The following is a 12,646-nucleotide window of genomic DNA, read 5'->3' on the forward strand; positions in this document are numbered from 1 at the left end:
TGGAGTCACAGGTGAGAGTTAGGTGGATCAGGTGGACACCAAAGGTGGAAAGCAAGCCTGAAAAGGGCTCTGTAGCCCTCACACCAGAGGTATTAGTCTTCCCTGAACACACCCTATACCCCAACCTGCCTGGTAAATAATAGGTGCTTAATAAATGCTTATTGACTGACTAAGAGGAATTGGGTATGACTGAATTTAGTAACCTCAGGAGCTAGAAGTATGGTCTCCTTGGAAGAAATGGGTAAATTAGAATGTGTGTGTGAGAAGCTTAGCAAGGGAAAATAACATTTCTGTTTTTGATCTTTTGAATTTGTGATGCCTATAGGACATTTAGTTTGAAATGTCCAATAAGCAGTTTTCTAAGCAGCTTCTTGCCTCTTTTCACACTTTTTATTTCTTTTGTCTCTGACCACCTCTATGCTCAGCTTTCTCTTTCTTCTACCTTTATCTCTTCATCTCCTACCCTTCCTATCCAATGGCTTCCAGTGCCTCAAGAGCAGTTACCCATCTTTGACATGATATAAAACTAAAAAATTTTACCTCTCATTTATGATCCAAACAGTTATTACATAATTTTCCCATGTTTGATTTATAATTTATCAGCCATTTCTTTCAAAATTGAAAACATTTCCATGCAGCTTGAGCTGATGGACTGCAATGCCTTGTAAATTGTTGGCTCAATCGGTGTTGTGCTTCAAACAGAACCTCTCAGTACATCTATCTGAGAGGCAGTTTTCTCTCTAGTCCTCACAGTAATCTATGTTTACTGTCAATGCCTTCCCATCAGGAGGCCCAGCACTGTTGTGTCCCTGCCAGCCAATATAGATTGTGACTAGTGGCTGGAGTACTGCTTTGGGCCTGAGAGTGGAGAACTCCATTGGAAACAAAGAAGGAGCTAACCTTAAAAGCCAGGTGCCCCCAAATTGTAGTAGCCTTGAGAGCAGTGTGTGGTCTGGATGGCAGATAGATATATCCACAATGATGGGCCTTCTTTTTCAGCTTTTGGAGGGGGAAACAAGAATCAGCTCATGACATGTTTCTTTACTCATTTTTTTCATGTCATTTGTGAATGACATGAATTTTAGAACTTTTTCCTCGTGCTATTTTGTATGATGGGAGAAAGCTTCCTCCTGTCCAAAGTCTTTTCAAGTTGCAGTTCATCCTTCACTCAGCTGCCAAAGTACTAAAAGCACATTTCTGACTATGCTTCTCCCCCACTCAGTAAATTACAGTAGCTCCCTATTACTTCCAGGATCAAATACAGAATCTGCTATTTGTTCTTTTTTTAAAGTCCTTTATAACTTGACCCTTTCTTATCTTTCTAGGCTTCTTATACTTTACTCCCTTCCACACATTCTAACATCCATATATGCTAGCCTTCTTGCTGTTTCTTGCACATAAAATTCCATTTCCTAACTCCGTCTTTTTATTGGAGGCCCCTCATTCCTGAAATGCTCTCCCTCACCTCAACCTCATAATTTCCTTCAAGACTCATTTAGTGAAAGAAATTCAAGGTTATCAATAGCCATATGAAAAAATGTTCTTGATCAATAATAATTAGAGAAATACAATTTTTTTAAAAAGCTCTAATTAATAATAGAGAAATACAATTTTTAAAAAAAGTTCTGAAGTACTACCTCATCCCCACCAGATTGGCAAAGTTAAGAAAAAACAAAAATGATAAATGCTAAAGGGGATGTAAGTAGACAGGTATATTAATACACTGTTGGTGGAGCTGTGAATTTATCCAATCATTCTAGAAAGCAATTTGGAACTATGTCCAAAAAGCTATTAAACTATGCATACCCTTTGACCCAGTGAAACCTTCCCCACCTCCCTTATTACTATGGAGTGTAACACCATCCTTCCCGTCCCTCAGGCTTGCAACCTAGGAGTCATCCTGGACTTCTCACTGTCTCTAACCTCCCATATCTAGTCTGTTGCCAAGACCTGTTGATTTCACTTTTGCAACATCTCTCAAATGCATCCCTTTCTGTCTTCTGACTTTTCCACTACTCTGGTGCAGGCCCTCATCACCTCACTCCTAGACTGTTGGAAAAGTTTACTGTTGGGTCTGTCTTCCTGACTCAAGTCTCTCACTCTTCCAGCCCATCCTCCATTCAGCCACTGAAGTTATTTGGTTCAAGCACAAGTCTGAAATATCACACACCCCAACCCAGCCCACTCAGTAAACTCCACTGACTCCCTATTGCCTCCAGGATCAAAAACAAAATGTTCTGTTTGGCATTCAAAGCCCTTCATTAACCTAGCCCTCTCCTACCTTTCCAGTCTTCTTACATCTTACTCTCCAACACATACTCTTCATTCCAGTTACACTGGCCTCTTGGCTGTTCCATCAACAAGACGCTATCTCTTGGCTCTAGGCATTTTCTTTTCTTTCTTTTTCTTTTTTTTTTTTTTAGGCAATTGGGGTTAAGTGACTTGCCCAGGGTCACACAGCTAGTAAGTGTCAAGTGTTTGGTCTGAGGCTGGATTGGAACTCAGGTCCTCCTGACTTCAGGGCTGGTGCTCTATCCACTGCGCCACTTAGCTGCCCATGCTCTAGGCATTTTCCCTAGCTGTCTCCCACACCAGGACCACTCTCTCCTCTGCTTTGACTACTGACTTTGTTTTGATTACCAACTAATATCTCTTTTGCTGGAAGCCTTCCTCATCTCATCTTAATTCTGGTGTCTTCTGTTAATTATTTCTTATTTATCTTGTATATAGCTTGTTTGAATGTATTTGTTTCCATGTTATCTCTGTTAGATTGTAAACTCCTTGAGGGTAGGGATTGTCTTTTGCCTCTCATTGTATCACCAGTGCTTAGCGCAGTTACTGGCACATAACTGGAATTTAATAAGTATATATTGATAGATGTTGGTAGATACTGTTAAGTTTAATGAAACATAGACTATTTTAGTAGAATTGCTGAATTCACTGTATTTTTTCATAATCATATATTTCCTTAATTAATACTAATAATATAACTACTGTCCAGTAAGAGTCTAGAAAAAAAATTTATGTTAAAAAAATACTTCATACTGGAAAAAAGTCAAGATCCTGGGGTATCTTCTTTGGATTTAATGTTTCTTTAAAGTTGTAAGATTAGTTGATTTATTAATGTTATCTATTTTATATAACTAAAAGTGAAACTTTGTGATTATAAATATGAGTGGGTGATGGATGAAAATGTAGAACTACCATGTGATATTTTAGTTTTAAGAGCCAGCCTTGCTTGACTGTGGCATATGCAGCACACTGCCCCCACATGGTAGTTGAGTAGAGGTGCATGTTTAGGACCTCAGTTCTAAAACTGCAGAAACAACATTCAGTGACATCTTTCTGATGAGATGTTTAAAGTTATTTGCATAATCTTTGCAACAAAGGTTATGGGGCCTCTGAAAGAGGATATGGCTTACATTTAACTTGTTTATGCTTAAAATTTTTCTGTGCCCTATCTGCTTGGCTGCCACAGGCTTCTCACATGTGACAAAGGGTTGGTTCTTTTGTCTTTGCTGCTTTCTCTCATGTTTTTTTAAGTCATATGAGTAATGATTAATAGAGATGAAATATCTTTTCTTCCAGCCCTCCTCGCCCCCTGACCAACATGAATGATACAGTGGTTAGTCATACGTCCTCTGGAGTTCCCACTCCCACCAAAAGGTATGTGTATTGTTACCTAGTTCCTTGCTCCTAGGAGCTATATTAATGACAAGAAAACAGCAACAACAAAACTGACACAAACTGGTATTTTCAGGTTGGCAAAGAGCTTTATGTAATATATAGTATTTGAGTGTTCTCAAATGAGTATATCATTTTAATCTTATAGCAATCCTGTGAGGTAGTTACTATGTGTGTGATTATCCCCATTCCTCTTTTGAGGAAACTTGAAGCTCAGAGAAATTAAGTGACTTGCACATGGTCATAGAAGTTAGAAAGCATCAGTGATGTCTACCCAGTATGTCATGCTTCTCTTCTTCTGCTGATCACCTCCCCAGAGAGAAGGCCTTCCTCTTGTCTTCTTGTGCTTTTTACATGGCTGACTCCTCTGTATATGGAAAACATCCTGGATTCAAGTCTTAATGTTACCGTGGTCAAGTCACTCAACCCTTGAGCCTTAGTCTCCTTATCTTGATAATGGATATGATAATATTTAAACTATTCACTTCACAATACAGTAAAGTCCACAAGCATTTGTTAAGCATTCACTGGGTGCCTGGCACCATGCTAAACACTAGATGAGGAAAGCACTTTGTAAAATGTAATATGCCATATGAGTTGTTATTTTTCCCTTTTATTAATTTCTATGAAGTCAGTGTTTGGGTTTTTTTCTTCTCTTGCTTACTCATAAACACCAAAAACATAGTGGTAGAATTAGGTTAGTTTTAAGTAGTGTTTATTGTGGAAGACAATGTGGCTTAGTGGAAAGTATGCTGGACTTGGAGCCAGAAAGACTTAGGTTTGAATCTTGCTGCATACCACTCGTGTGTAAGCAATTTAACTCCTCTTTGGCTCAGTTTCTTCGTGAAGATAATAATGGCATCTACTTTAAAAGGTTGTTTTGAATATCAAAGGAGCTAATATGTGAAGCACTTTGCAAACCTGAACACACTATTTAAATGCTAGCTATTATTACTCAGAATATTTTACCAAGGCAGATCAAGTCTACTACAGACTCCCTCCCCCCCCAAAAAAAGCATTTTCATGCAGTTGTATTTTATTTCAACATTTCATTGCCAGTGTTGCAGATAGGTTCAAGTATGTATTACTACTTCCCTGAGCTTATGTTTATGTATGCCTTCACCTTGGTGATGGCTGGTAGGACCCAGATAGTCTCAGCTAGGAGGTACAGCAAGTGTAGAATTTTAGTTCTTTGATTCCCAGAAGATCCATTTTGGTTCCTGAAAGGTATTTCTTGAGTTAATCATCTGAACTTCCTTTTGATCATTCATGCAGAAAGGTGACAGCATGCTGTCACAGAACATTATTCAAGTTTCCTGAATTCTGCTCCTGACTGACTGGTTGTTAGACTTTTGGCAAGTTCGTTTACTCATTTTAGCTTCAATTTGCTGCTTTGTAAATCATGAGGATTCAACTAAAAACCATTTCTAGTGTTACTTCTAGCTCTAATAATCTATGATTCTAAAATGCACACACATCTTTATTCAAGCACTTAACTCCATCTCTGAGAGGAGTATGGGGGTTTCCATTAGGAACCGTCAAGGCACTGAGAACAGTGTTTCTTGTTCATTTATCTCAAGTATCAGCTCTTCCATCAGGACTTGAGAGGGCAGTATAAAATGGCTCCCTTTCTATTTGATTTACCTTTATTTTATACTGTAGCAAACAGAAGTTCCTTAAGGGTGTATATATAGTAACCAGAGAATCCTTTTTTGCAGTTATTACTTCAGTAGGAAAAAAATTAGGAACAAATTACAACCCATTCCCCAAGTTTCCCTTTCAAAACATAACTTTATGTTAATTTAACTATCTCAGGTTTCTAAAGTCATTTAGACTATCCTTCCTTATTATTATATTGGTCTCCATCTATAGTTATCTTTGTGAAGTTTTCACTGGCCATATCCCCTGGAGAGAAAGAGTATAACATAGTACTGGATGTTCTAGAATTAATGAGTTAGGAACTTATTACAGTAGGCATAAGCAGGTGATGTAGGGTCCACTTGAAGACACAAAACCCTGCAGATTTGTTTTACCTGAATATAAATACCTGATTGTAGGACATGAGCACTTTTCCAATGACTTGGACAGCAGTTAGGAAGATGTATTTGGTTTCTTTTTAGTCTAATCAGTCATGGCAGTTGGGCTTCTGGCAGGTGACCAGTTCAATGTCCACAAACTCCACAGAGTTCAAGTCCCTCTGAGAAGACCTCTAGAAAATCATTGATCCTCTCTGATACTGAGTTCTGCATCTGAAAAATGATGATGGAATTCGACTACAAGAACTCCAAGGTCTCTTCTCACTCTAACTTCTGTTATCCTCAGATGGCAAAATAAGGAAGACCCTCTTGCATTTGAGGTTTGACTGAAAATGTTCATATGCTATCAAACCTTGGATTTAGAGAGTTCAAAATAACTAAATCTCTCCTAACTCCCTAGATATGCCAGAGAAATTCTCCTGTCCTTACTGCTCAGATTTTTTGTGTGAAACACATGTAGTGTTTTACCTTAAAGGGCAGTTTCAGATGGAAAAAAACAAGCAAAATTATAATAGAGGAACTTTGCCATTACAGATCCAAGAGGCAAAAGTAAGTCACCAAAAAGTTAACTCACAGTTGTACAATGGAGAAGTCTACCATGAGAACCATTCTTCTGTGTATGTATGTCACTTAAGTTTTTGTTCTTAACATCACTGCTGCGTACCCAAGGCAGCTGAATGCCTGTTATTCGCTTTCTGGCTGCAGCCTACCTTTCCAGGCTTGTTGCCTGTCTGCCTTTGCACAAGCTGTCTTCCGTGTCTAGAATGCACTTCATCCTTACTTCTGCCTCTTAAAATACTTCTCTTCTTTCAAGACTCTTAATATGGAAGTTCCCCCAAGAGCTGTTTTTTGTTTCGATTTTGTATCCCCCGTACCTAGCACAGTGTCTTGCATGTAGTCAGTCCTTAATAAATGCTTGCTGGATATGAGTACCGATGAAAGGCTATAAAACATGCTACATTTGTTACTGTAGCAACATGGCTGCTAGAGGAATTGACTGTTTCTTGCCATTGCTGTTGTGAAAAAGGTATTAACTTGTGGGGAGGGCAGGAGATGATTGAGTAGCATCAGTGGTCATGGCATAAAAGTCATCCTGCAGCCATGCTTCCAATATTCTTTAGCATCTGACCCTTGTAAGCTAGCTAGTAACAACTAACAATCACATTCAAAAGTCACCATCAGATCTATTGTTCAGTTGGAATTAAGACATTTTCCAGCATCCAGCGGTTTAACCAAGGAGGTTTCTGGGTGAAATTGTTAGCTTTCTGAGTGCCTGAATCTTTAGGTCCATGAGTATTTGCCTTGGAGGATGGACAGCAAAATAAATGAGTTAAAAGCTAGGTAACAGGTCTAAAAGAGATTGTTGAACTGGGTCAAACTGGTCAGGAATACAGTACTTAGGAAAAGAGGTGAATTTATGGTAAAATACTGTTTGGACAACTTGGCTTTTCCAAGGAGATAACCCTTGCATATTTAGCATGGACTCAAAATATGAGAGGTGAGCATTTGTTGTATAAATGTGAGCTTCTTCATTGGTTCTTCATGATCCCTGTGATAAATGATGAAGATTCCTAGACAGTAGTTATATGTACCTCCTCAAAAGACTTACTCTTTTTTCTTTGTTCATTCTACAATGCAGCTAAAAGAGAAGAGTCTGAAGTTGAATGCATTCAGAATTGTGCCCCCTGACAGACTATATCAGATCAGATGGTGTCCTGCAACAGGGGTTCTTAACAACTTCTTTGTGACATGGACACAGTGAGAGAAGCTAGTAAATACAAAGATTTCGGGAAAAAAGTTTTTCCTCTACAGACATGAAGTAACAGAACAACAATGGCAGTAAAACCATACTAACAAATATAAGGTGGTGACATTATGGTATAATGGGTGGAGTACTGGACTTGGCATCAAAAAGTCCTTAGTTCAAATCCTGCCTCAGACACTTACTAGCTCTTATGAGAGTGTTAGGCTACCCTGCTAGATGATCTCTGGGGCCCCTTCCAACTCTAATTCTGTGATCTTTTGATCTTAGATATAAAATGAATTTAATTTTCAAAGGTGTCAAAATCTTAAAGTTACAAAAATATGGTCTGTGATATGAAAGACTATTTCTTACTCCTAAGACAGAGTAGCAAAATGGTTGCCTTCTTCCCTAGTTTTTTGCCTTTTGAGGCTGCAGTTCATATTATTAAATATAGTTGTGTTTAGTAACTCTCTGCCTATCTTTTTGAAAACTTAGAAATAGGATATAATAAAGTATTTCGGGATGAGAGAAAAGAAACCACTGACTTCATTGTTCTTGGTTACAGAGACTGTCAATAACGGACACAGACATAGATGGCATTCTTGTCAGATGCTTCCTTTTGCAAGCAAGGTCTGAGTGATTCCTTATTGGGGGAGGAGTTGCAAAGGAGATCCTTGGTCAGATGCAGGTTGGACTAGATGATCTCTGATCTGTTGTCCAACTTTTGATGTTCTGTGACTTTAATTGCTCTTCTACCTCAGCTGTAAAACAATGCAACTACATTCTGAAGCTCATCATCATAGTAATACCAAGGCAACTTGACAGTCAGGAAAGAGCTAATAAAATTTGGGGTATATGAACAGAAATATAGTGTTCAGAACAAGGTCGGTGATGGCCTCACTGTACTCTGATGTCCTATCACAGCTTATGTAGAATATCATGTTCAGTTCTAATTGCCTGTTATACAAATGGTTTGCCTTCCTCTGGATCGACTCTGTCCAGCTCATTAGTCATTATGTTGAAATTCTTTGAAATTACATCATAGGAGAATTGGTTGAAGGAACTAAAGTTCAGCTTAGAAAATAAAAGCTTTAAAGAGAACATGGTTGATATCTTAAAATATTTGAAAGAGCTGACGTAAAATCTGGGGCATTTTCTATAATACCATGATTTGGAGGCAGAAGACCTGAGTTCTAAACCGAGCTTTGCCACTCACTCCCTTTGGCAAATTCTCTGGGCCTCAGTGTCCTCATCTGTAAAATAAGGAAGTTGAACTAGGTTATCTCTAAAGTTCTTTCCAGACCTAAATATTATTTAAACCCATAAACCCATTTCCATGATATTTGTATAGTATCAGATATCTTTTCCTATTTCTATTTATAGCTTCTGTCCTTTTTCTTTAGGCCCTTTTTTATTTAACCACTTCTCCAAGACTGCTACAATTTTATTATATTTATGCCTTTAACTTTATTTATACGAAGAGGAACATGTTATACTTTATATATAGGCAAAATTTGTTCAAATATGAACTTTATTCTAAAAGATGACTCACAAGATGGAAAATTAAAGGGCAGAAAGGGTCAGTATACATGTACATGTCTCTGTCTTTGAGCCTCAGAAGCACAAACAGGTTAAAAGTCAAGTGGCACTACCACAGTTACAGAATGATGTATCAGTTTATTTCTAAATTAAAGGTCCAGCTTGAGTATGATAGAAATGAGTGTATTTTTTTCAGCTTTACACTGCATTCTTATTAAAAATAGATATGGAAGAAATTTTACGAGGAGGCTAATGAACTTAACATAAAAGGAAAAATTGATCCCCAGATCGAAACCCATATGGGAGTTGGGACTAGTGATTTGTTTTCTCCTGTATGATTATAAAAAAATCATTTAATATGGTCATGAAATAACTAGTCCTTATACATTCTTTCCGAGTCTAAGCAGGAATTCATTGTTCTTGATTTTTTTCTTCTTTCAAAAAGTAGAAACAAAAGTTGAGTAATTACAAAATTAACCCATAATCCTATATGACTTCAGGGTCCTCCATCCTGGCAGATTTCCAGAGTCCACCCAAAGGACTGAGCAAACTTCCAGCTTTCCCACTGCTCCATTTTTGTGGCTGAATTCCATTCTCATTTAACTGAGACCTTCTGGCATAGACATTCACCAAATCTGACTCTGAGAGATATCATCGATTAAAAGCTTGAATATTTCTAAATCATCATTTAAGAGAATTATCATTGGAAAGAATTGTTTCTGACAAACACAGTAATTATTAGTTTCCCTCTCCTGTCAGACTTAGACTTGCTGCTTTAAACTAGAGCAGGAATCACATCCATTATAGGCTTCAGCCCATACTGGCTGCATTTCATGACCAATCCAGCCCACAAAGCAAGGGCAAGAGCCCTTTGGCAGCTCCTCCTGGCTGCAGTGGCTGCTGCAGTCATTAACATTCAGAAGTGTTTGTATAACACCTACCATCCAAAACTTTATAACTGTTATTTAACTGAGCCTAGGCATAGTTCCATATATAGATTGTCAATTAATAGACAACTACAGTGATGAGGCAGGATTAGGTATTAGCCTCATGTGTGTGTGTACGTGTGCATATGTAATTTAATTAATATTACTTGATGTTTATGATTGATTGGAACTTGAAAAGCTATAAAAAGCTAGTTGTAAGCCAAGTACTATTTTTTTTATTCCCCACACTATCCAAGCTTTATTATCTGGGAATTGTCACAAATCATTCCTTCTTATGTGTTGATGTTAATTTTGTCTTTTTTTTTATTTTCAGTCTCTTCAATTTTCTGTTTATAAGTCCTTCTAATCATATACCCTTCATTTTCATGGTAGTGAGTCCAAGTAACAAAGAGGGGCAGCCTTAAAGAACAGGAAAGTAATAAGGATTAGGGATAAGAAGAAATAACAATTGCTGGAGGAGGTAAGACCCATACAGATTTAAAAGCTTTTAGGTAGCATTCAGGAAATTACTTAAAGTAATGCAGAACTATTTTAAAATTTCTCTCTGAGGTTGCTTTAGGAAAAGCAATAGAACCTTCAAAGTACTATTGAGTTTCATTTTAAGTTCAGAGATTGTCTTGAGAAATTTTTCAGCCTCATTTATAATTTTGAATCTAAACTGGCCAGGCAAGTGAACAGGTGAGCACTTAGCAGAGTCCCTGGTCGTAGTAGGTGCTTAAAAAATGTTGACTGGCTGTATAGCTAAAGAAAAAGTAAATACATTATGTTGATTAACTGCTAAGCAAATCATCATCTGACAGCTTTAGGGAGACCTCTCATCAAAGGGTCCTGTCTTATTTAGCTTTGAACATAGGCATGGGACATTTTTTCCACCTACATAATTTTCTCTCTAGACACTAGAAAGGGTCAACAATGGTGGAGTCAAGTAAGGAAGCTTTACCTACCTCTTAGAGAGATTTACAGGTAGAGGAATGCAAAAAACTATAATGTGTTCCCTACTGAAAGAAGTGCAGTGTGATATATTAGGAAGAGTTCTATATTTGAAGTCAGAGGACCTTGGTTCCAGGGACAGATAGCTATGTGATCTTGGGTATGTCAATTAGCTTTTAAGCCCCAGTTGCCTCATATAATTTAGAGAGTTGGACTAGATGACCTTTGATTCCTTTAAACTCAAACTCTTATGATTCTAAGGAATGAACAGTATGCCCAGTCCCATATGATGGGGAGAAGATGACACAGCCCCTATTTTCAGATCCTCAGGGCATGTTCCTGTCAAGATGTACTTTTCTGGCTTTCTTAAGAGCTCTCTTTCTCTGTATTTCTCCTGGATGCCTATATAATTGTTATTAATTAAATTGATGAATACCTAATAAAACTAAAATCTAAGAAAAGTTCAGAACTTGGAAAATGACATTTAATAGATCAATTTAAATTATATATATATATATATATATATATATATATATATATATGTGTGTGTGTGTGTGTGTGTGTGTGTGTGTGTGTGTATGTATACACACACACACACACACACACATATATCTTTATCCCACCCCACCCCCTTCCCCAGTCAGATTACTTTCTGGGATTTGCAAGGACAAAAACTGGTAGGTACACACACCTCCATTCTGGTTACACTGAACTCCAAAGGCTTGTCCAATAGAATTTTGTTGTCTTTAATGTTGACATGGGTCATTGAATGGGAAGTCTGTTATAAGGATTTTAGTAACAGTGATATTTTTGGTGACATTTTGCTGTCACTTCATAACTCAAATTTCAGTTTCTGCTTCTAAAAGGGGTTCATTGGAGAAGAGGCAGCGGCTCTCCTAAGCTTTCCCCAAAACCCCTCTGAACACCTTTAAATAATTCCATAAAACAGTTCCTGGAGCAGAACCCACAGAAGCATGGGGTGAAATAACTTTCTAGCCAAAGACTACTTGAAAGATCAGCAGGAATGGTCTGTTGCACTTGGGTGAGAGTAGAACAGAGTCCAGCAAAGGCCATGGCAGCACAACCCAGGTCCCAGCAAACCAGGAACAAGCTTTGGTAGCTACTGAATCAGCAGCAGCAGCAGCAGCTGCTTCCAGAGCTCTTAGCCCACAGATGCTAAGAGGGTCAAACAACTGGTCAGAAGGAGATTACAGGGGTCTCTTTGCTAGCCCTGAGGCAGGACTTATTACTTTGCCCATACTTGGATCCAAGTCACGGTCCTCAGGGGCAGTCCCAGGGCAAGGAGGAACAATAGCACACCAGAACTTGTGGCCACAGTGGAGCAGGGAGAATGTCTGAAAAAGCAGAGTTGGCCAAATGGAAAAAGAGGCATAGAAATTCACTGAATTAAAAAACTCTTTTAAAAAAAGTAGAATTGGCCAAATGGAAAAGGAGGTACAAAAGCTGACTGAAGAAAATAATTCCTTGGAAATTAGTATTGAGCAAATGGAAGCTGATGACTTTATGAGTAATCAAGAAACAATAAAACAAAACTAAAAGAATGAAAAAATAGAAGATAATGTGAACTAATTGGAAAAACAACTGACCTGCAAAATAGATCCAGGAGTGATCATTTAAAAATTATTGGACTACCTGAAAGCCATGATCAAAAAAAGACCCTAGATATCATCTTTCAAGAAATTATCAAGGAAAACTGCCCTGATATTCTAGAACCAGAGGATAAAATAGAAAATTGAAAGAATCCA

At 37.9% G+C, this 12,646-nt stretch overlaps 1 protein-coding gene across 12 annotated transcripts in view; it reads left to right on the forward strand.

The window, feature by feature from the left end:
* Window positions 1-12,646, forward strand: part of DTNB (dystrobrevin beta) — a 307,191-nt gene that overhangs the window by 151,477 nt on the left and 143,068 nt on the right. For all 12 annotated transcript variants that reach the window (XR_002323946.2, XR_002323947.2, XR_002323948.2 and 9 more), the window contains one exon: window positions 3,589-3,666. Coding sequence is in view for 9 of the 12 variants with exons in the window: in XM_020983941.2 (XP_020839600.1) it covers window positions 3,589-3,666 (78 nt within the window). In the remaining 3 variants the exon portion in view is untranslated. The remainder of the gene's footprint in view (window positions 1-3,588; window positions 3,667-12,646) is intronic.

This window comes from Phascolarctos cinereus, unplaced genomic scaffold, assembly GCF_003287225.1.
Source record: "Phascolarctos cinereus isolate Bilbo 61053 unplaced genomic scaffold, phaCin_HiC Scaffold_2;HRSCAF=192, whole genome shotgun sequence".
NCBI lineage: Eukaryota > Metazoa > Chordata > Mammalia > Diprotodontia > Phascolarctidae > Phascolarctos > Phascolarctos cinereus.